The sequence below is a fragment of the Procambarus clarkii genome, chromosome 1 (assembly GCF_040958095.1).
Source record: "Procambarus clarkii isolate CNS0578487 chromosome 1, FALCON_Pclarkii_2.0, whole genome shotgun sequence".
Lineage (NCBI taxonomy): Eukaryota > Metazoa > Arthropoda > Malacostraca > Decapoda > Cambaridae > Procambarus > Procambarus clarkii.
Genome location: NC_091150.1, coordinates 38,663,310 through 38,686,229, shown reverse-complemented (window position 1 = coordinate 38,686,229; position 22,920 = coordinate 38,663,310). Strand labels below are relative to the sequence as shown.

General features: G+C 45.3%; 1 protein-coding gene across 7 annotated transcripts in view; it reads left to right on the top strand.

Annotated features, from left to right (window-relative positions):
* Window positions 1-22,920, top strand: part of LOC123770338 (biotin-dependent 3-methylcrotonyl-coenzyme A carboxylase beta1 subunit) — a 72,452-nt gene that overhangs the window by 22,268 nt on the left and 27,264 nt on the right. For all 7 annotated transcript variants that reach the window (XM_045762508.2, XM_045762746.2, XM_045762178.2 and 4 more), the window contains exons 3-6: window positions 6,102-6,266; window positions 6,526-6,704; window positions 14,898-15,012; window positions 19,885-20,029. In XM_045762508.2, the coding sequence (XP_045618464.1) occupies window positions 6,102-6,266; window positions 6,526-6,704; window positions 14,898-15,012; window positions 19,885-20,029 (604 nt within the window). The remainder of the gene's footprint in view (window positions 1-6,101; window positions 6,267-6,525; window positions 6,705-14,897; window positions 15,013-19,884; window positions 20,030-22,920) is intronic.

Sequence of the window (22,920 nt, the reverse complement as noted above, 5' to 3'; positions counted from 1 at the left end):
ATGTACAGTGTACCTCGGTCTTGTATGTTGGTCATTCTTACTGCCTCGGCCATGCCACCTGTTGGGTGGGTGATAACGTCTACCATGAGGCCTGCGATGTTGTTGATTTTTCCTACCCCCTAACTGCAATTGTGCAAAATGTCACCACATTACAATGGTTGACGGGTTCAACAATGTCAGTTCTGGTTTAGCTAGCTGAGAGTACTGAATCCATGCCCAGTGTGCACAAAATAGACTAAGGGTCTTTCTGTAGGGTTCCTTATAGACAAGCTTCACCTGGTCCAGATTGAAGGCTCTCCCAATGGATCCTCATCAATTTTTTTTATTAAAGGCTTAGTAATAGAGATAATGGAAAAGTATCTGTCTCCCAACTTCATTTGGGAGACAGTATATAAAAGGATTTTATTTGCGACAGTGTTTAATAGGATTGTATTCAAACACTATCATAAACTTAACGATGTTTATTTACAGAAATTTATGTATTAATTCATAGAGTGCATAAGTTACTCTATGATTTGTGTCGGCAAAGCTCATTTCGTATCAGTGAAACATTGGGATGCCTCAACTGACTGATCACATGGTTTACTTGTGAGCAGTCCTGTCTTAACACTTTCATAGACAACCAATTACAAACACGGATTTCTTAACACTGCCATTTACAATGGAAGCACAGGAGTTCCTTCTGGATATTTAGGCAGTCAATATAATGTTATGCATAATCAGCAACAATAATAACCTGTCACACTGGCAGTCAATATAGCATTGCACATACTATAAAATCTAAATGTGTTGTATGTAATTACCTAAGTGTAGTTACAGGATGAGAGCTACGCTCGTGGTGTCCCATCTTCCCAGTGCTCTTTGTCGTTTAACGCTTTGAAACTACTGATGGTTTTGGCCTCCACCACCTTATCACATCACTTATTCCAACTGTCTACCACTGTTTGCAAAAGTAAATTTTTTTGGCAGCTTTCTTTACTAAGTTTAAATCTGTGACCTCTTGTTCTTGACTTTCCAAGTCTCGGGAATTCTACCCTCTCCATTTTTTCAATTCCTGTTACTATTTTGTATGTAGTACCCAAGACTTTTCACCACTCTCGTGCTACATGTAAGGAGCATAACTGGCCGGCCTCTCACAGTGTTCAAGAGAGAATTTGACAAACACCTACAAAGAATACTTGATCAACCAGGATGTGACTCAAACATCAGGCTGCGAGCAACCGCGTCCAACAGCCTGGTTGACCAGATGACCATCCGGGAGGCCTGGTCGCGGGGGCTGTTGATCCCTGGAAGCTACACAAGGTAGTGATCATATCTCCTTTTTCTTCCATCTTCAAATTTTGGCGTATTTAATGCCTCTAACCTCTCCTTGTAGTTCTTGTCCTTCAGTTACGTGAGCCATTTAGTTGCGTGTCTTTGCACCTTTTCCAGTTTGTTGATATGCTTCTTAAGATATGGGCACCATACAACTGCTGCATTGTCCAGCTTTGGTCTAACAAAGTTCATGAACAATTTCTTTAGTATTTCACCATCCATGTATTTAAAAGCAATTCTGAAATTAGAAAGTGTAGCAAAGGCTCGTCGCATGATGATCTTTATGTGGTCCTCAGGTGATAGTTTTCTATCTAGAACCACCACAATGTCTCTCATTTGATCAGAATTTTTTAAAGATTTTTCACATAATCTGTAGGCTATGTGTGATCTATTTTCTCCTATTCCACATTCCTTAACATGGCATTTATTCACATTAAATTCCATTTTCCAAGAGGTGCTCCATACATTTATTTTGTCCAGATCTTCTTGAAGGGCGTGACAATCATCTAAGTTTCTTATCTTCCCCTGGTATCTTAGCATCATCAGCAAACATGTTCATATAATTCTAGTATTCCTTCTGGGAGGTCGCTTATGTAGACAATGAACATTATCGGTGCAAGAACTAAACCCTGTGGTACTCCACTTGTGACATTTCTTCAGTCCAATACATTGCCTCTGAATACTGCCCTCATGTTTCTGTCAGAAAATTTTTCAGCCATGTTAGAAACTTCCCTGTCACTCCTCTAGTATGTTTCAGTTTCCAGAGCAACCTCTTATGGGGAACTCTGTTAACTCTTGTGTGGCTCCGGGCTATTTAGCATTTGTCACCCACAGGCGCATACCAAAAAAAAAAAAAATAATTTTTTTCTTCTAAACCTGTTAATTTGTGTTCTCTGATCATGGGAAAAATAATAAAAAGAATCGTAAGTGGCATATATTGCTCGCTATAGGGTGGGGAAGTCTGGCAAAAAACAGGCGCTGACTCAGCGTGCGTCCCAGACGGTCTGTTGCTCGCCAGCTGTTAGAGAGGAGTTGCCACAAAGAGATAATTACCTAATTATTTCAATGTCTCCGATTGATTTTAAGTAGTTTTTTGCTGTAATATTATTCAATAGTGTGTAGTGTGATATATTTATATAATAAAATGAGTGAATCATCGCTGTACTCAAAAATATGGTGTGCATATTGTTGATTCAATTATTATGTTCATCAAGCAGTGAACAAATACTTTGTCGGTTATTACACTATATACACAGGTTATATATAAGTATCTGCATGTTTTGTTCACCATAACGAACCACTAAGTTGGTATTATGAGTCAAAATGCAACGAGGAGTGACCACCACACACCAGCCAGCCACTCGCTGCCACTCACTCCCTCAACACCTCACTCGCCCACATTCTCCTCCCACCATACTGTTTTTGCTTTTATTCACAATATACAGACATTATATAAGTATCTACATTCGTGTTCACCATAACGAACCACTAAGTTGGCATGCTCACTGGCAGTGGCAGTGGCAGCCGGCCACTGGCTGCCACTTCCTCCCTCCCTCACCTCACCTGACTCGCCCACATTATCCTCCCACAATACTGTTTTTGCTTTTATTCACTATATACAGATGTTATATATAAGTATCAGCATGTTTTTGTTCACCACAACTGTAAAACTAAGTTGATATAGTTAGTTCAGGCACTAAGAGACGTCGCTACACACAGTCAGCTGGTGGCTGCCTCCCTCACACACATTCAAGGTAAGATGCACTAAAATTTCACCCCCAACAATACTGTTTGTGGTGTTTTTACCCTATATACAGACGTTATATATAAGTATCTACATGTTTTGTTCACCATAACTGTTCAACTAAGCCGGTATAATGCCCAAAGAGCATAGTAGCCACCCCTACCAACATGACAAATCATGCAGATGTTGCCACACCCATCACAAAATGGCTTCTCCCCCACACTCCTTTTGCTGTTATTACACTGTATATACACGTTATATATAAGTATCTACATTCGTGTTCACCATACACTTTTTGCTTTTATATACAGACGTTATATATAAGTATCTGCATGTTTTGTTTACCATAGCGAACAACTAAGCTGGTATAGTGAGTCCAGACAGTTAAAGGGGATCACACAGTCAGCAGACAATGCTACCTCCCTTCCCACCAAGATTACTCCTCCTACTACAGTGCTAATTATCACAACAATCCTGCTATTATCAGAATCCTGGTCATTTTTATCACAGTCAGGGGTCTTCTGTAATAATATCATCGCTAAATAATAGCATGCAAATGTATATTATGGCATTCTTAGGTGAGGCTGTGGTCACAAGCCAACTGACTGATGCCAAAGTTTGACATTAGCATAACAGCCTGTATAGCTCTGGAGAGCCTCGGGGTCACACCCCAGAAAATGGTGTTTCATTACATTCGACGTTGGTTTTTTGGCCATTGATGTGTATCTAGGATTAAATCGTTTCAATGCAGGAAAACACCACCCGAAAGGGTAAGGTTTATTCATTATTAATTATCTAATTTTCTTGTGTAGCACCTATGCTTTACACATTATATCAGTTTATACAATATAACTTGTTGGCAGATAAATAATGACCGCACTAAACATCAGTTGAGCTGGTACATCCCAGGACCATGCGGATGCCATTAACACATGTCCAGTACTGAGTACACGTGTCCGAGGGTATCTGATGTTGGATGACCAGCTAACACTACCAAATCAGCTGAGGTCATTTTAAATTATAACTAACACATTTGTAGCAGTTCTACTATTTAATTACAGTTTAGTACATAAATTTATATCAACCGTTTCATTAACACTGTCACTGACTTTGGACACCGATCCCATCCATTTTTTTTTCTCCTGAATCCTTACGGTAGACAGGACTTGTGTCCACTACAAAAATATTTGTATAAAATTCATTTTTTATCCGATCGACCTTGGGATAGTGTCAAAATGAGTGCCTTTAGATTGCGCACAATTTGATACCAAAATGAAAGATATAACATGAAACTTGATGTCCGAACACTTGAAAGATTATAAATAGGTTTTTGGTCAAAATATTAAAATATTTGGTAAAATTCTATTTATTGTCCTATTATCTTGGAACTAGTTTTAAAATGCGCGCCTTTACGTTGCGAACAATTTGATACCAAAATGAAACATGTAACACAAAAATTTATGTCAGAACACTGGAAAGATATAAATAATTTTGTGATGATGAGCTTCCAGAATTAAAATATTTGTTAAAATTCCAGTTATAGCTCTATTATTATGGGACTAGTTTTAAAATACGTGCCTTTTTATTGCGAACAATTTGATATCAAAATGAAAGACGTAACACGAAGATTGAGGTTATCAAACTGAACGAGTATACACATTTTCATACATAATATATACACACTAATGTATAGACGTTAGAAAGAATTTTTTCAGTGTCAGGGTAGTTAACAAATGAAATGCATTAAGTAGTGTTGTAGTGGAGGCAGACTCCATACAGTTTCAAATGTAGATATGATAGAGCCCAATAGGCTCAGGAATCTGTACACCAGTTGATTGACAGTTGAGAGGCGGGAGAAAAGAGCCAGAGCTCAACCCCCGCAAACACAACTAGGTGAGTACAACTAGGTGAATACATTATTTTTTTTTTTTTTTTTTTTTTTTTTTTTTTTTTTTGAGATATATACAAGAGTTGTTACATTCATGTACAGTCACTAGTACGCGTAGCGTTTCGGGCAGGTCCCTGGAATACGATCGAGTATACACATTTTACAGATTTTGTGCGCTCACAGGTAACTCTTGCCGACTTTAGGTTTTGCTGTTGGGAGTCACGCCAGGCTTTTGGACATTATATTCATACACACCTGGAGGGAATTTAATTGCGAACACAATGATACCAAAACAAATGACGTAGCACGAGAATTAAGGTGAAAAAGCTGAAATGAGTACAGTATACACATTTAGGCGTCACTGCACACTCGCCCGCACATTGGATCCATGACTTCTAAGTTGACCGCGCGCATGTCGGGTGAGCGATAGTGTTAAGGTGTGATAAACTGAATTGTGAACCACCCCCCAAAATGTGTGAAGGGATGTTTACTGGTGATACTAAATTATAAAAATACAGTCTACTCACAAGTAATAAATCTAATTAAATACAATCTCTTGAATTAATAATCAAATCAATCACCAGTAGATTTTCCCCACAGCTGTCATTTTGCTTGCTCACATATGACTGGTTCTGTCTTTTTTCCCGGTCCTCATCTCTTGCTACTCCTACCATTTTAGCTCTCTGCCAATCTTCATGTCTGGACTTTGAGGCAGTATTATCACCTGTATGAATGTCAGGTGATGGATCTTATTTTTCATTTCTGGGCTGCTGCTTTGCACAAATACGAAGTGGCATGATGTTCACAACAGAAGTTTTTGGTGCTCTTCCAGTCATTGTCGGTTCCTTTGATGGTGCTCATGTTCTTGGGTTTCCAGTTATTATTTGAAAGGGGGGATTGAGTGAAGGAGACTTGACTTTTGTCTTGGAGCAAGTCAGTCGATTCATGCTTGAATGAGAAAGAAACTACTACTGTATCTCCTTGCCGCAATTAAATAGCAAGGTACTCTGAAAGGCTCTTGTTATTGTAGGGTATTAACTCCATGGAATTTGGTGTGTGAAAGATATCCTGGGGTGGACAGTTTGGAGAGTGACCAAAGTACCAATTTAGAAAAGAGCATTTCATATTGTACACTCATGTTTATTTTATATTTAGGTGGAGAAAGGGGCATAGCCTTACATGTCAACAAAAATGGAAAGCTGTTAGTGCGAGATAAATTAAAGCTACTTCTTGATGAGGATTCTGACTACCTAGAGCTTTCACTGCTTGCTGGTCTTAATATGGAGTATGGAGATATTCCTGCAGCAGGCAGTGTTAATGGTATGTCACTACATTGTACTTTTGTAACAAGTCATATTAAGTTATACAAATAAATAATTTTTGTAATAACTACTTTTAGTATCAGCATTAAAGCATCACACTTTGTATCAGTAATGGTCTTTCTCAAACAATTCTATTCTTGAATTTCATTGACTAATGCTTCTTTATGCAAATACAATAGTGAATCAATCATATTTAAAGATAAGTTATGTTGCTTCTATGTGATTTATTTTGTATGTGACCTATGTATACATTCCAGGCATTGGGAAGATCCAAGGTAGATACTGTGTAATAATTTGTAATGATGGAACTGTTACCAGTGGGACCTTCTATCCTATTACTGTTACAAAAAATCTTCGGTCACAAACGATTGGTGTGATGAATCGTCTTCCTTCTTTATATATTGTAGATTCTGCAGGTGGATTTTTGCCTTTACAAGTAGGTTATGTTTAATACAGTTTTATATTAACATATCCAAGCTACCTAGTTACTGTATTTTGAAGTACCATAAAATATTCATGCAAATGTTTTTGCAATCTTGTATATTTAGGTATCTCTGGTAATGTTACTGTATGGTTTGATATAGTTATTACAGTATTATAATTATTTTCTGAGCAGGCCTTGCCCAGTAGCTTATCTAGTCTTATACATTGGACATATTAGGATAAACTACCTTGGCTGCTGCCTGATAAAAGTGCTAGGGTACATCTAAGCCATGGGAGGAAGGCCAACTCACTCTGTGTCTGGTACTTGTTGAAACTAGCCAGCTTTGAAGGAAGTCGCTGACTACAGTTAAAAACAGTATGGTGTTTTATGGGAGCAGCCCCACCGGCTTCCTGAAGCTATCGTGCTGATCAAGTGCAGACACTTGAGTGCCACAACTTGAGTGTCATCAGTCACAGAGTTCTTGTATGCCTACCAGGGAACCATGAGCCAGAATCCAGCCCCCTCAAAGAAGCGCAGGGAGCAATGGGAGTCATGAACACTTTAAATGTAAAGTATATTATCTTTCCATCGATCAGAGAAGCACGCAGAAAGGTTGGTGAATCAAAGAATTACAGTACCAAATTGAAAATGGCAACATTGAAAAAATTGAAAAAAAAATAAAATAAAAAAAGCAGCAAAATCTTGTCCAACTAATGTTCCATTTGTAACCACAACCCCCTTCCCCATGGGGGGGGGGGGATGGAGCCGACCCTGATGAGCTGGGCTGCCCACCAGCCAGTTCACTGATAAGTGTGAATTCATCAGTGTGCTGAGTGGTCGCTGTTGCTCTGGCTCTGTGTTCCCATTTTCTTTTGGTGTTTTCGCACTTGCAGCAATGTTATACATGGAGGTGTGTGCAGCCAGAAGTTTTCGAGTACTGGAGCTGCGTGCATCTAGGGGGGGCCACTTTCTCTAGGTACTCTGTAAGTGTGTACTGTACAAATTCGCTAATCTGGAATCTGCTAATCCGGAAAATGCCCTAATTCGGCCAAAATCATGGCTGGATAAAGTTATCTCCCTATCCAACTAAAATGTCCCTAGAAGCCATACTAGCCGATATTTGCTCGGATTAGTGTATACTGTACTGTTAGATAGTGCTGTATCCACCTAGGGCTATCTTTCCTAGGTACCCGGTAAGTACTGTCCTTGGGGCTTGGAGTCACCTTCTACAAGTTCCTTGGGTCATGCCTCTGCTTGGTCGTTTGCTGTTCGGTATTTGGCTGCCCTTTGTGTGTTGGGGTGTTTCTTGCACCCTTGTTCGTCTTAGGGTAAGAGGTAGTTTGCACTGGTTGGGGCGCAGAGTACTGCGAAGCTTGTTGTCGCCTCTCATAGCGGCCGGCTCTGTTCCGCCTGGATACGTTGTCCTCTTGCGGGATTTTATTATTATTTTTATTTACTCTGCCTGGTGGGAGAGAGGGGTGTCTGGCTTTGTTTGGTTGCCCCCTGTATGTTTATATAGTTTTTGTGCTTCTGGTGGTATCCCCTGCTAGGCCCTCCGTGAGTGGACACATCCCGGGGCTTCGGCTTCTAGAAAGTTTGTTGGTAGACTTGGACAGCGGTTAGCAGTACCCTGCCTGGGCTTCCCTGAGTATGAGTTCCGTCTCAGGACACTGGGAATCCCCACGGGGGTGCGTGGGTCCAATGGATGTGACCCCTGATTTCCCCCTCACTTGTTGCGAGTTTGAGGGTTGCTCTGTCCCCTTGTTTCAGGGAGACTCATTGTTTTTGCCTCCGTCACGCTGCCTGCAGGGTCAGTGACACCTTCGACCCAGAGATCTGCGAGTTTTGTTGCTTGTTTGTGACTCAGTTTACCCAGTCCTCCGATGACTATTCGGGTACAGACAGCCCAGGCGTTGCACGTTAGGTCCCTTGCTGTTTGCGTGTTCTGTGGTTAAGCAGTATCTGCAGGCAGCAGCTTCTAGTTGTCGTCCAATGTCGGACTTGTTAGTTCTCTGGGGGTCCTGGGAAGGCCTTCCCGGAGGGGTCGTGGTTCTGCTTGTTGTGGTAGGCCACTGGTGCCAGTTTCAGAGCCAGCGTTGCATTTGGACCCGTCTTTGTCTGGTTGGCGCTGTGTTCGCCCTGTGCGTGTATCAGGTTCTTGTAAGAGGCGTCGTACTTTTCGCTGTTCGTCCCATTGACGAGGTGATGAGGGGGAAGCTCGGGCTGTTTGCTCATGCCTGGTCTCACAATTTGTGGGCTTTTTGGGTCATTTCTGACAACCTGTGGTGGCAATGGCTGGCCACCACCTCCTTCGGGGAGTTCAGGGCTGGTGGGGGCAGGCCTCTTCTCCTGCGCTGTCGGGTCGTCTCGGAGTGGGTGCGCTTTGTCATGGTCGAAATGACGACATCTCTCGGATGGGTTTCCCGTCTGTTCCCAGTCCCAAAACGTGACTGTGCAGACCTGCGGTTCATTTTGGACTTGTCTCGTCTGAACCCCTGGGTTCTTTGCCCCGCCTTTCAGAGAAGCAAAGAACCCAGGGGGTTCAAAACCCATGACTACTGTCCCAAGTACAGCTTCTGTTGGAGCCGGGCGCTTGGATGGTCTCTCTAGACCTCTGGGACTCGTATTGGTACGTCCCGATTCATCGGAGATTAAGAGATTGGCTCGGGTTGTGGGGCGTCTCGATTACCGCTTTCATTGTCTCCCATTCAGATTGAACTTGGCACCTCGCATGTTCACATGCCTTACCCAGGTCGTGGTGGCCCATCTGCATCTCTTAGGTCTTCGGGTGCTGGCCTACCACGATGACTGGCTGGTCTGGGCTCCCAGCCGGTACTCGTGTCTGCTCGCTGAGAATTTGGTTCTTTCCCAGCTCACCGAGTTCGTGTTCCTTTTGGACTGGCGGGAGTCCCATCTGGTTCCCTCTCAGGTTTGGACTTGGCTGGGTCTTGTATGGATTTCTAGGACTGCTTCCTTGTCTCTCCCTCCGGAGTCTCTGCTTTGGCTGTGCTACCGCCTTCGCTTGTTTCTGGGGGGGGGGCTCCTGGGTCACTTGGAGGTTGCTCGAGGATTGTGTGGTAGCCTGAACTTTGCTGGGATGGTCTACATCATCAGCTCTGGTTCTTTTGGGAACATCCCTTCCGCCTCTTGCACGACTGCTGGGTTCGGTCTCCGGGGGCCTTGCATCTGCTGCTGCATCTTCAGGTTTTTCGGGGTTCGTTGCCTTGGCACCTACCTGAGCCCTTGCTCAACGTGTTCACGGATGCGTCGTCTTTTGGCTGGAGCTTTGTGGCCAGTGCTCACCAGGCCGGCCAGTGGCGGTGGGATCTGTCCATCCTTTGGGCCCACAGCATGGTAAGTAATTACCTAAGTGTAGTTACAGGATGAGAGCTATGCTCGTGGTGTCCCGTCTTCCCAGCACTCTTTGTCATATAACGCTTTGAAACTACTGACGGTCTTGGCCTCCACCACCTTCTCACCTAACTTGTTCCAACCGTCTACCACTCTCTTTGCGAAAGTGAATTTTCATATATTTCTTCGGCATCTGTGTTTAGCTAGTTTAAATCTATGACCTCTTGTTCTTAAAGTTCCAGGTCTCAGAAAATCTTCCCTATCGATTTTATCAATTCCTGTTACTATTTTGTATGTAGTGATCATATCACCTCTTTTTTTTCTTCTGTCTTCTAGTTTTGGCATATTCAATGCCTCTAACCTCTCCTCGTAGCTCTTGCCCTTCAGTTCTGGGAGCCACTTAGTAGCATGTCTTTGCACCTTTTCCAGTTTGTTGATGTGCTTCTTAAGATATGGGCACCACACAACTGCTGCATATTCTAGCTTTGGCCTAACAAAAGTCGTGAACAATTTCTTTAGTATATCGCCATTCATGTATTTAAAAGCAATTCTGAAGTTAGAAATTATAGCTTAGGCTCCTCGCACAATATTCTTTATGTGGTCCTCAGGTGATAGTTTTCTATCTAGAACCACCCCTAGATCTCTTTCTTTATCATAAGTCTTTAAAGATTTCTCACATAATTTATACATTGTGTGGGGTCTATGTTCTCCTATTCCACATTCCATAACATGGCATTTATTAAAATTAAATTCCATTTGCCAAGTGGTGCTCCATATACTTATTTTGTCCAGGTCATTTTGAAGGGCATGACAATCATCTAAGTTTCTTATCCTTCCTATTATCTTAGCATCATCAGCAAACATGTTCATATAATTCTGTATACCAACTGGTAGATCATTTATGTAGACAATAAACATCACTGGTGCAAGAACCCCTGTGGTACTCCACTTGTGACATTTCTCCAGTCCGATACATTGCCTCTGATCACTGCCCTCATTTTTCTATTAGTCAGAAAATTTTTCATCCATGTTAGAAGCTTACCTGTCACCCCTCCAATATTTTCCAGTTTCCAGAACAACCTCTTATGTGGAACTCTGTCGAAAGCCTTTTTTAGGTCCAGATAGATGCAGTCAACCCAACCATCTCTTTCCTGTAATATCTCTGTTGCTCTATCATAGAAACTGAGTAAATTCGATACACAGGATCTTCCAGATCGAAAACCATACTGTCTGTCTGATATTATATAATTTCTCTCCAGGTGTTCTACCCATTTAGTTTTAATTATTTTTTTCCAATATTTTGACTATTACACTTGTCAATGATACGCGGTGAGGGTGGTGCGGGAGTTCGCAAAGGTATGAATTCGCTTTGGAGGGTTCAAGTCGCCCACGGATCTTCAAGCAAGCTCCGTTCGGATTGCTCCCCAGCGATTCGTTGCTTGTCCCAAGGGGTTCGATGCAGTCCTTGGCTCTTTGGGCTGGTCGCTTTGGGTGTCTCGTCTACTGAGTTCTTGGGGTTTGGCTTTCGTAGCCATTCACGTTCTGGTAGGAAGGGGGTGTCCAACGTCCTGGCGGACCGCCTGTCTCGGTTCATTCCCCTGTCATCGAAATGAACGGTCAATGCCGACTCCTTCAGTTGGTTCTGCTTGACGTCCTGGCTCCCAGAGGTGGACCTCTTCCTGTCGGTGTGGTCGAGGCATCTCCCGGTATATGTGACTCTCTTCCCCGACTGCGAGGCTGTTGGGGTTGATGCTTTTGGCTGGACTTCAGGACCCAGCCGCGCCGGCTACTCACACATTCCAATTCGGAAGCTGAGCATCAAAAGCAAATCAAAACTGCTGAACGGAGGGAGGGAGGAACGGTGCCAGGGAGCCTCCGGGGTTCACCCAGAAAATAGTGTTCATTACATTCAATGGTGGTTTTCTGTGGGAAGCCCCTATGGCTCCCTGGAGCTACCTAACCCAAGATAAGTAAATGAGAGACTTACCCAGGAGGCAGCCGCCACACACTCCTCAACTCAAAATCGAGACAACTGGCTGCAACCTGTGACCCAAGGCCACACATGAATGCCCAGGACCAAGAATGTTTACCATAAAACCGGCAGCCAGGACCCTGTTCGATCTCAAAAAGCCTAGTGCCTGAATATCAGCACAAGTCATGTTGCCAAAGACGGCAGCTAAAACATCAAACTTTGGCAAAAGCAAATGTTGCCAAAGTAACAAACTCCCTCCTCTCTGGTTGTTGCTAGTTTTGTTCCTGCTCCTAGGGTAAATAGCTTCAGGATGCTACAAGGAGCACCCCCAGAAAATCAGCATTGAATGTAATGAAATATAATTTCTGGGTGAGCCCCAGTGGCTCCCTAACATCTTACCTCTCCCCAGGGCATTGGGAGTATTTCCATCATCGTAGAACTGAGGGTGAAGCACTTGGCTGACCCATGGCTGCCTTGCTCCTCCCTCCCAAATGAGGGAGGGAGGTGGGGTGAACAAACTAGCACTAGTTTCATGAATTTTTGATAGTTTACATCATTGAGGAGTTCTTTTGGTAATTCTGAGGCTACAGTCTCACTTATCACCAGCAGTGGTCTGGTTTGTTTTACTGGCTTTCTGGGTGCCTTCCTTAGTGGTGGCAGATATGAATAAATTCATGTAAATTTTTGGTCAAGTGCCACTTCTCCCTGCACCTCTCTAGAGGGGCCAAGGTTCTGGCTCATGGTCCCCGGTAGGCTTAAAAGAACTCTGCGACTGATGGCACCTAATAGTTTGGCACTATTATCACCATTAGCTTCAGGGAGCCACTGGGGCTCACCCAGAGAATGGTGTTTCATTACATTCAACAATGGTGTTTTGGTGGACTCTCAGAAGCTAGGGAATTCTTTTTATGCAATTTGAGTGAGGTGGCAAGCTCACAGACACCCTTGGATGACTTGGTTTAGGCATCTAAATTGCAACAAGTATCTTTTGCCTTGTTTCCTTCTGGTGGTTTTCTTGATTTTTGGTCGCTCTCTGATCCCCAAACTGCCCTCGCCCTGCAGTGTCATATTCTGATCCTTGCTCTCATTATGCAAGGGTGGAGTGTAGAGGCCGGGCATGATTTGCTAAGGATTGGAAGTACCAGTTCTTAACCCTCAAACCGCTAGGGGCCCAAATAGAATTCACACCCACAGGCGCAACAAAAAAATAAAATCCAAAAAATTCTTTCGTCTTATAGAAGTGTTCATTTTTGTTCTCTGATCACGGAAAAAATAACAAAAAAATCGTAGGTAGCATATTTTAGCCGCAATAGGGTAGGGAAGTGTGGCAAAAAAGGGGCGTTGACAGAGCCTTCGCCAGACGAGGTCTGCTCCGCCCGAGCTGTCTGACGGCAGTTGCCACAAATATATTATTACCTAATTATTTCAATGTCTCTGATTGATTTTTTCTTAGTTTTTTTGCAGTAATATTATTCCATACAGTGAATTGTGGTATATTTATATTATAAAATGTGTGAACCATCGCTGTACTCAAAATTATGGTGTGCATATTAGTGATTCAATTATTATGTTCATAAAACAATAAACAAATAGTTTTGCTGTTGTTACGCTATATACACAGGTTATATATAAGTATTTGCATGTTTTGTACACCATAACAAACTACTAAGTTGGTCTTGCGAGTCAAAAAGCAACGAGGAGTGACCGCCAAACACCAGCGAGCCACTCACTGCCACTCCCTCCCTCAACACCACCTCACTCACCCTCATTCGCCTCCCACAATACTCTTCCTGTATTTATTCACTATACACAGACGTTATATATATGTATTTACATGTTTTGTTCACCATAACTGTACATCTAAGCTTGTATGGTGAGTAAGGCCATAAAACGTAGCTACTCACACAGTCAGCTGATCGGCGGCCACCCTCAAGGCCAGACGCACTAATATTTGTCCTCCAACAATATTGTTTGTGGTGTTATTACGCTATATACACACATTATATATAAGTATCTACCTGTTTTATGCACCATACCTGTACAAATAAGCTGGTATTGCGCCCAAAGACCATAGTGGCCATCAGTAAACAACATGCCAAGTCGTGCAGACGACGCTCCTCCCTCACCAAAATGGCGGCTCCCAACCTACTCCTCTCGCTGTTATCTCACACTATACACACGTTATATATATAAGTATCTACATTTGTGTTCATCATATCGAACCACTAAGCTGGTATGGTGAGTGCAGTCAATAAATGGTGGCCACACACAGTCAGAAAACGACGCCACAACCCTCCCTCCCACAGCCTTACGCCTCCCTCCATGGAGCACAGCGCTAAATATCACCACAATCCTGCTATTATCAGAATCCTGGTCAGTTTTATCACAGTCAGGGGGCTTCAGTAATACTATCACTGCTAAATAATAGCAGTATCATTTATATTATGGTATTTGTAGGCGATGCTGTGGTCACAAGCTGAACAGCGGTGCTGTGAGCTCATGCTGCGTGCGCCAGCCTTGGTGGCTTGCTCAATACTGACGCTGTAACACCCAAGAATGTTAGCCTGGATTTTTTTTCTAGGTGGCATCTGGCAACTATCGGTCGTGGCTGTACTATAGCTGCCCCTATCCCAGGCGGGGCGTTTAAATTATAGCGCTAGACACGAAATCATATATAAATGATGTGCGCGGTTTCGGTTTTGTCACTGATATCATTTATATATGATATGCGCGGTTTGAGGGTTAAGCTTGGAGAGTTAATGAGGGCTCACCAGAAAGGACATTTTATGACATTTAACAATTGATTTTTATCAATGCTCTGTATGTAATAATTATTACTCATAAATTAGTTAGCTTATGCAATCTTGTATATTGTTTTCCAGTCTGACTTTTTTGCTGATAAAAATCATGGTGGACGTGGTTTCCGTAACTCAGCTGTTATGTCTGCAGCAGGGATACCACAGATGGCAGTGGTTTGTGGTTCCTGTACAGCAGGGGGTAAGGTATCATTTTCTATTTAAAAATCAGCTATGTATTTCATCTGAGCTGATTCTAAATACTGCATTAATGTTCCATTAGCCTTATTCTCTATCCTAAATTAAGCTATACAATAAATACTATTTTTATTGAAATACTCAACTTAATTAAATAAAATTTACCTCAGTCATTCTATTAACCACTAAAGTGCTGCTATCATCAAAGGTACCACTCTGCCTGTGAATAGTCAAAGATTGTCAATAGGTATAAAAAGAAAAAGAAGTACCTCTTAATGGTGGTACTGAATTGTGCAAAATAAAATAATTTGGCACAACCGGGCGGTTGGGCCCCACAGAGGTCCTTGTAACCCCTTGCACCGTTATTCTCGTGGGGGATGTTGTATGTGGTAGATGTGTGATTCTAACCTATTGGGCAACACACTATTGTATTAATACCACACTAGTGGTATTGGTAGAACACACCACCCGTCCCTCACCATCAAGTTAAACTGTGTTCTTCTCGATATACCAGTGCTCACCCAGAATCGCGACCATGACCATATTGTTTAGAAACCTTCGAGAATGACATAAAGACTTTGAAATCACTAGAACGTAACAGGCTGGTATCAGTAAACACCTGGTGACAAGGTGAGATCAAGATCCCCCTGTGAGTGACTCATTGATCTAGGGTGAACTAAAGAAAGTGCTGCTGCCTAAGTAATCTGTGACTTTACCACAGTGTACCTGCATGGTGTAATACCTTAGCCGCCACCAATGCCGCCACTCAGAGTCTAGAGTGAGTAGCCACCAGCTGCCGCCATCCATTCCGCCTCACTGTACCACGTAACGTCACCGACTGTCCACCCTTACCTTACACACCAGTGAAAACTGGGGCGTCTGTCTTTTACCTGCAAGGGTGTCTACATATGCCATCCTGCGAGTACCCGACCGTGTCGGGAAAGCATACACCTCCATGCCCAGGTGCTCTTGTTTACTGCCCGCCTTGCATTTTGGCTGGCTGTATTGGCCTAGTCTTTGGTTTCAGCATGAGCCCTAGTTCTCTTGTTCACCTTTCTCTTCTCTTCTCTCTTTCCTGGGAGAGGTTGTGTCAGTTTCTCTCCTCTGTGGCTTCCACTTGTATGCCCACTTGGATCTCATTTCTTCTTGGGAGTCCTTTCTCATTCTTGGTGATGGTCAGGGAGAGCTGGGGCCACTGCCTGCTGTGGGTCGGGGTAGGCCTTCAGTGGTGCTAGGTTCTGGGTCACAGTCTTACTCTAGCTGGTCTTTCATCTGGTTGCATGCACTTCACTCGGTCGGACATTTTCTGTCTGGTTGCGCCATGCTCCTTCTGCTCGGTAGGCTACGGCTGCACATGGTTTATGCCTTTCATGGAGCATTGGGAGTGGGGAGCGATTTGCTCAGTTTGCCAACTCCTGGACCCTATAGTCATGGGCTCTGAGGTCATTTCACACAGCCTGTGGTGGAGTTTGTTGGTTCCTCCCCTTCCAAATGTTCGGGTCTTTCCAGGCAGGCTTCCTCTCCTCCAGGCATGAACATCAGTCAAGAACTGGCTGGCGGCGGCCTGGCTCACCCAGGCTGGTTCAACCTCCTGGGGGGGGGGAAGTTGGAGCTAACGAGACGGGGGTGAGTTGGATGAAGTTTTTTCTGGGGGGAGCCCCTATGGCTCTCAGGAGCTATCCATGGCTGATATGGATACCCTAACTATTTTGCATCAGTCAATGTGAGTGGAATTCTAGCCTTACCGGGGACCACGAGCCAGAACCTGGCCCCCTCACAAAGGCACGAGGAGCAATGGCTCATAGAAATGCACATGGGATTTGGAGCATTCTATATCTGCCATCGACCGGGACAGGCACCCAGAAAGGTAAGTGTCACAAAACAAACCCCCATTCTGGTTATCCCTTAAACTGCGCAACACGTCATATAACGTGTTAAGTAACTTGCCCAAAATTGCGCATCATGTCATATGACGTGTTTGAATACCACGCAAGATTTAAATGGCCTGCAGATACACAGGGCTCACCTCACCTTCATCAGGGCTCTTGTAAACAGACGGCATTTAAAAAAAAATCGTGGGCAACATTCCTGGGTGTTAGGGTCTCAGTACTGAGTGAGCCATCAGGGTGCATTCAGCATAAGCTCACAGCACTGGGGTCGGGTCGGGGAGCTTCATGTTCTCCAGCACAGGGGTTTCTGCGCCTTTGGTCCTGGTGGTAGTGTAACACTGTAAAAGTGTTTGGTTTAGTTGTATTTAATACATACATAGAGTACATGAGTCACAGACAGGGATTTGAGAAGGCGCCAAGTTGTCAGCCGGAGTTTCACACCTCTAAGAGTTAATGACCACCAAGTGACCTGAGGTCAGATCATGCGAATTTCACCTTACTTCTACTAATCTTATAATTGGAGCCTGGTAGCCTTCAAACATGCCGACGTTTAAGGAGTGGCTTGGTAGAGTGCCTGAGGCTATCTACTTGTGGGCGGAGTTAGTTACTAGGTTCCCAATATATACTCGGAGAGCTATCGATTCGAGAGCATTAACGAGACAGAGAAGAACAGGAAGCCAGCGGAGCAGAGAAGACGGCCTAGCAGGGAGGCTGTCAGCCGGCAGGGCGGGACAGTCTCTGACAGCTACAGTCCCCCCCCTCCCCTCTATCCAGCTATAGGCAGACACTTGGTGAGTTGAACATTAAGGTGACTTGGTCGTGTTTACATATGTTGTGTGATGATCAGGAGCAGTCAGTTGTAGTGTTCTCAGATTCTTGGAGGATGACTCACTTTACATATATATATCTTGAACATTGCTTAAATTATGATACTTAGTATGTGAAATATAATTGAATTTATTATTTAAATTGCCTTTAACTGTGTCCCCTAGAGCCTTGAGTTGAGGTGAGAAAGCCTCTGTGATTACTGGTTTCATGATTTAATGAGTACATGATAAAGATGGGACATACTAATAATGACCTCTTGATAACATCTTTTGTGAATATTGTGATACAGACAAGTTCCATTCCTTGTCTTGTAGGTAATGGTCTAGAATGGATGGTGGCAGCATTATTTCGTCTTCTACTATCTACTCTTCTACTTCTACTGTCTACTCTTCTACTTCTACCTATCTACACCTCTCCCTCCACCCCTCTCTAAACTCTCACTTTCAACTAATGACCCTCCTCGCTCCTCCCACCTCTCTACCTCTCACCCCAAACCCTCACTAATTACTTCACTATTCATTTCTTTCCTTTCGTTTTCTCTTATACGTTTGTGGCAGTGAAATGTATTCTAGAGTTTCGGGTTGCGGATCAAGTTACGGCGCCTTGTAGTCTTAGCACCTAGGTAGTCAAATACCTAGGTTACAAGGTGTCGAACGAGAGAGGCTGCCTTAGGAACTCTGGAGGTGCTCTAGAATAGTTAGCTAACTGGGGACGGGATAACGGACTAGAGAGAGCTGTTTCCCCCGGCCTCGTTAGTTAACTGGGGTGTGAAATAATGGACAAGATAGAGCCATTTCCCCCACCCCCCGTTACAGTAGTTTTGTTCGGTTGCAGCCATCTCCTCCTTTTCTGGCGAAGAATGAGATGGCTGCATTTCAGAGGGGGCCTTGGGTTGTTGATGCTTGGTTGGTCAAGCTAGGGGTGCATCATGTGTTTTATCCTGTTGCGGCTCTTCACCATTATTTGTGCCCCACGGCTTCAGTGGCCGGGAATGCGCTTTGGGTTGACCCAGTTTCCCTTCTTCCCTGTTCTCGGGCTTGGGTCTCTTAGGTTGTCCTCAGGGTTTATTAAGTATAGCCAGCCTGCGGTTTATCCCCGTGCCCATGACGTGCGTAAGTTTGCTGCTTTGGCTGCCGTCTTTGGCAACATGTCTTGGGTTGACATTCGGGCGAGAGGTTTTTGGAGGTCGAATAGGGTCCTGACTGCTCGCTACCTGGTGAATGTTCCTGGGCCAGGTAGGGCCTGCGTTGCATTGGGTCGACGGTTGCAGCCAGTTGTCTCGACTTCACATTGAGGAATGAGGACGAACTGCCTCCCGGGTATGTCCCTGTTTTTTCCTTGTCTTTGGGGAGTTATCTCCGGGGGAGTCGACGGGGCTCCCCCCCCCCCCCCAGAAAACCAATGTTGAATGTAATGAAACGCCATTTTTGAACAAGTCCTGGAGGTTCCCCGGCATCCCTCCATCCCTCCAATCGGCGGTGTTTTTTGCGCTTTTTGACATCCAGCCTATGAACTATAGGTTGGGTCGCCGGCGGATGGGTCTTGGGCTCCCCCTGCCCCTCCCGGGAAGAGGGGGGGGGGGTGTTGGGCATACAGCGGCGCGGAAACATGACGACGTCATGCTAGTTTGCTATTTTTCATTTGGGGAGTTCTGTCCACCTGTTTGGCCTTCGGTCTCAATAATTTTACCAGAATAGGGGTGTGTTTTGGGGCGCCTACCTTTCCAGGTGCCTGTCCCAGTCAATGGCAGACATAGAATGCTCCCAAAACAGGGGGGGGGGTCTCTAGGCCATTGCTCCTTGTGCCTCTCTCTAGAGGGGGTCAGGTTCTGGCTCGTGGTCCTCGGTAGGCAAAAACAACATGCATTGACTGATGCCAGAAAGATATACATATCCATTCAGCCTAGATAGCTCCGGGGAGCCTCTGGGACTCACCCAGAAAATGGTGTTTCATTACATTCGGTGCTGGTTTTTTTACTTGTCAAACTTCAAATACTGTACACAGTATTGAATGAGAGATTGTTCTGCAAAACAGGAGAGACATTAAGCATAACATTCAGACAAATGAGAATTGTAGCACTATACAGTACTGGATATAATTTTACCTTTAATACAAAATTAAGTTTTCAGAAGAAATTTTTCTTTTTTTCTCTAATAAAGGGGCGTATCAACCATCTATGTGTGAAGATGCCGCAATTGTAACCCGTATTGGCACCATCTTTCTGGGTGGGCCACCTCTGGTGAAAGCAGCCACCGGTGAGGACATATCTGCAGAAGACCTAGGTGGTGCTACTTTACACTGCAGGTATTGTAAGAAATCACACGGTATCTGTTCATGGTAGTTCATCATAAAGGTTGGCACAGGGCTGTGATGATCTCAGCTCAGCAGTATATGTTGCAGTCAAACTTGCTGTTCCTGACAAAGTGCTTGGAGATGGAACTGATGACTCATCACCTCAAAATCTTTCCCAGAAAATGCAACATAGTATTATCAATCTCCAACACTTCAAAATAGAAGTTGATTCATGTATCAGTGGATTGAGTAGCCATGCTATTTTGAATAAAGTTAGTTGGTTTATTTGCTTAGCTATCATGCATAAATTTTGTAGACAAACCCTCAATGCACTATACTAGCATTACCAGAAAAGTTTCTGAGGGGAGCCCCGTCGGCTCCCCGGAGCTTTACCAGGCTGATATGCTAATGTTAGACTTTGGCATTAGTCATGTGTATGGAGTTCTAGGGCCTACTGGGGACCATGGCCAGAACCTGGCCTATAGAAACCCCCGTGTGGTTGGAAGCATTCTATTGGCGTATGGTGACTCCTCTAGGGGTGCGCGAGCCAGGAGTTATTCTACAGTACTCAGGCATGCATGCCCGAGTACTGTACTGATATTCTACAGTACAGTATGCATGCGCCTAGGGTTATTGTCCTTAGGTGCCCTTGGGGCTTGGGGCCACCTTCCTCAAGTTCCTTGGGTCCTGCCTCTGCTGGGCCGATTTACTGCTCGGTTTTTCAGCCGCCCTTTGGGTGCTTGGGGGTTTTGTCTCCCTTGTTTACCTTAGGGTAAGGGGCGCAGGGTGCTGCACAGCTTGTTTTCACTATTTATAGCGGCCAGCTCTGTTCCTTTTGGGTACGTTGTCCTTTTGTGGGGTTTTCTTTTTTCTTTTTGCCTGATGGGGGACTCTGCTTTGTGTTGTCCCCTTTGTGCTTGACCTGAGTACGGTTCTCTTCTGGTGGTGCCCCCTGCTAGGTCCCCGTGAGTGTACACATCCCTGAGGTTCAGTCTTGGAGAGTTGCTCGGTAGTTTTGGGCGCCGATTAGCAGTACCCTGCCTGGGATTCCCTGAGCATGAGTTCCGTCTCGGGACCCTGGGAAACTCCGGGGGGTGCGCGGGTCTGATGGATGCGACTCCGGAGTCCCCCCTTGCTTTGTGTGAGTTCGAGGGCTGCTCGGTCCCCCTTGTCTGAGGGTGGCTCTCACTTTTTTGCCTCCGACAAGCTGCCTGTTGGGCGAAGACACTTTCGACCCAGAGTCCTGCAAGTTTTGTTGCTTGCTGGTGACCCAGTTTACCCAATCCAATGATAATCTTCTGCGGGTACAGCCGGGGCAGGCATTGCATGTGCGCTTTAGGTTGATGCAATGCGCTAGGTTGATTGCTCGCCTGAATGTCCCGAGGCTGCCCCGTTTTGCCTATAGGGACCCGGACTTGAGGATGATGGTCGCTTCGGCCTTGGTTCAGTCTTACACAGCTGCATCAACCTTTTCTTTTGAGGCCGGTGCTTTGGGAGATGACTTGGCCCCGGGTCCTGTGGTGTAGGATCCTGGGGCAGGGGATGTGCAGACTTAGGGGCCTTGGTCCCCCCATTGGAACCCGCTTGGGTTTTTCTGCCCTCTGAGTGGGGCTTACTGTTACAAGGATTGGGGTTCTCTTTTTTCCTCTCTGCGTACAAATTGGATTTGGTGTCTGTCCCTTCCCGGGTTCGATTCCGTGTCCCCCTCCCGGGTGCATCGGTTCCGTCTTTCCGGAGGTTTTTGGATTCCTGCATCCAACCATCTGTGGTGTGGGCGGCCATTGTGGCATACCTCCTGCGTGACCCGGATTATACCTCTGTTATGGATCCATCTTCTTTCAGGTTTGGGATGTCGTTCCCTTTCTGGGTCCGTTACGAGATTCCAGAGTCGTCCTGGCCGGCGAACTGTCCTGTGTTTGCTTTGGAGGCTTGGCATTCCTTCTGTCGTTCCCGCACGCTTAAGTGGCACAAAGCTTTAACAGTGGTTTAGGTTTTCCTGGGGGCCGACCATGAGCACCTCATTGAGCGCTTGTTTGCCCCTGCCCTACCCCGGGATGTTGGCATCGTGCAGCTCCATGTGTAGGTTCCCTCCCTTTCGACTGCACAAGTTGCTGAGGACTTGCGCGCACGTGGCCTCTTGGCTTTCGGCCTTGCATTTCTTTTCCCTATTGGAACTGTTTTCAGACTGGCTTGAGGAGGATGTGCGGATGCTTGGGGCCGTTCCTGGGTCCAGTGCCTTGGCTTAGCAGCTCGCTCGTCGGCTGCCTTATTAAAGCTCTTTGCGCCGATCCTGCGGGATGCGGTTTCGCTGTTTTATGCTTCCCGGCTCGCGTGTCGGCAGGCGGTGCTTGCCTCCTCTCTGGAATCAGCCTAGGCCCTGGCTCATAAGATGTCCTCTCCTTTTTGTCCCCTGCTTTTTGCGGATTCTGCTGTGGCGCAGTATTTGCGGGCTGCTTCGGCTAGTGTTCGTCCTACGTCTGACTTGTTGGTTTTCCTGGGATCCCGGGGGGGGGGGGGGGGACTTTCCGGAGGGTTCTTGCCAGGGCTCAGGGTTTCTCTCATAGAGGTAGGCCACTGGTGCCAGTTTCGGGTCCGGACCTGTCTTCTGGTCGGCGCGGTGTTCGCTCTGTGAGAGGTTCACGGTTTTGTAAGGGGCACAGGCCTTTCGTGGTTCGCCCCATTGACGGAGCGATGGGGGGAGGCTTGTGCTGTTCGCTCATGCCTGGTTCCATGATTTGTGGACGTTTCGGGTCGTTTCACTCGGCTTGCGGTGGCGTTGGGTGGCCCCTCCTCCTTTGGGGGGTTCGGGGATGGTGGGGCAGGCCTCTTCCTGAGCTCTGTCGAGTCGTCTTGGAGTGGGTGTGCTTGAGCGTGGTCGAAACGACGACGTCCCTCAGATGGGT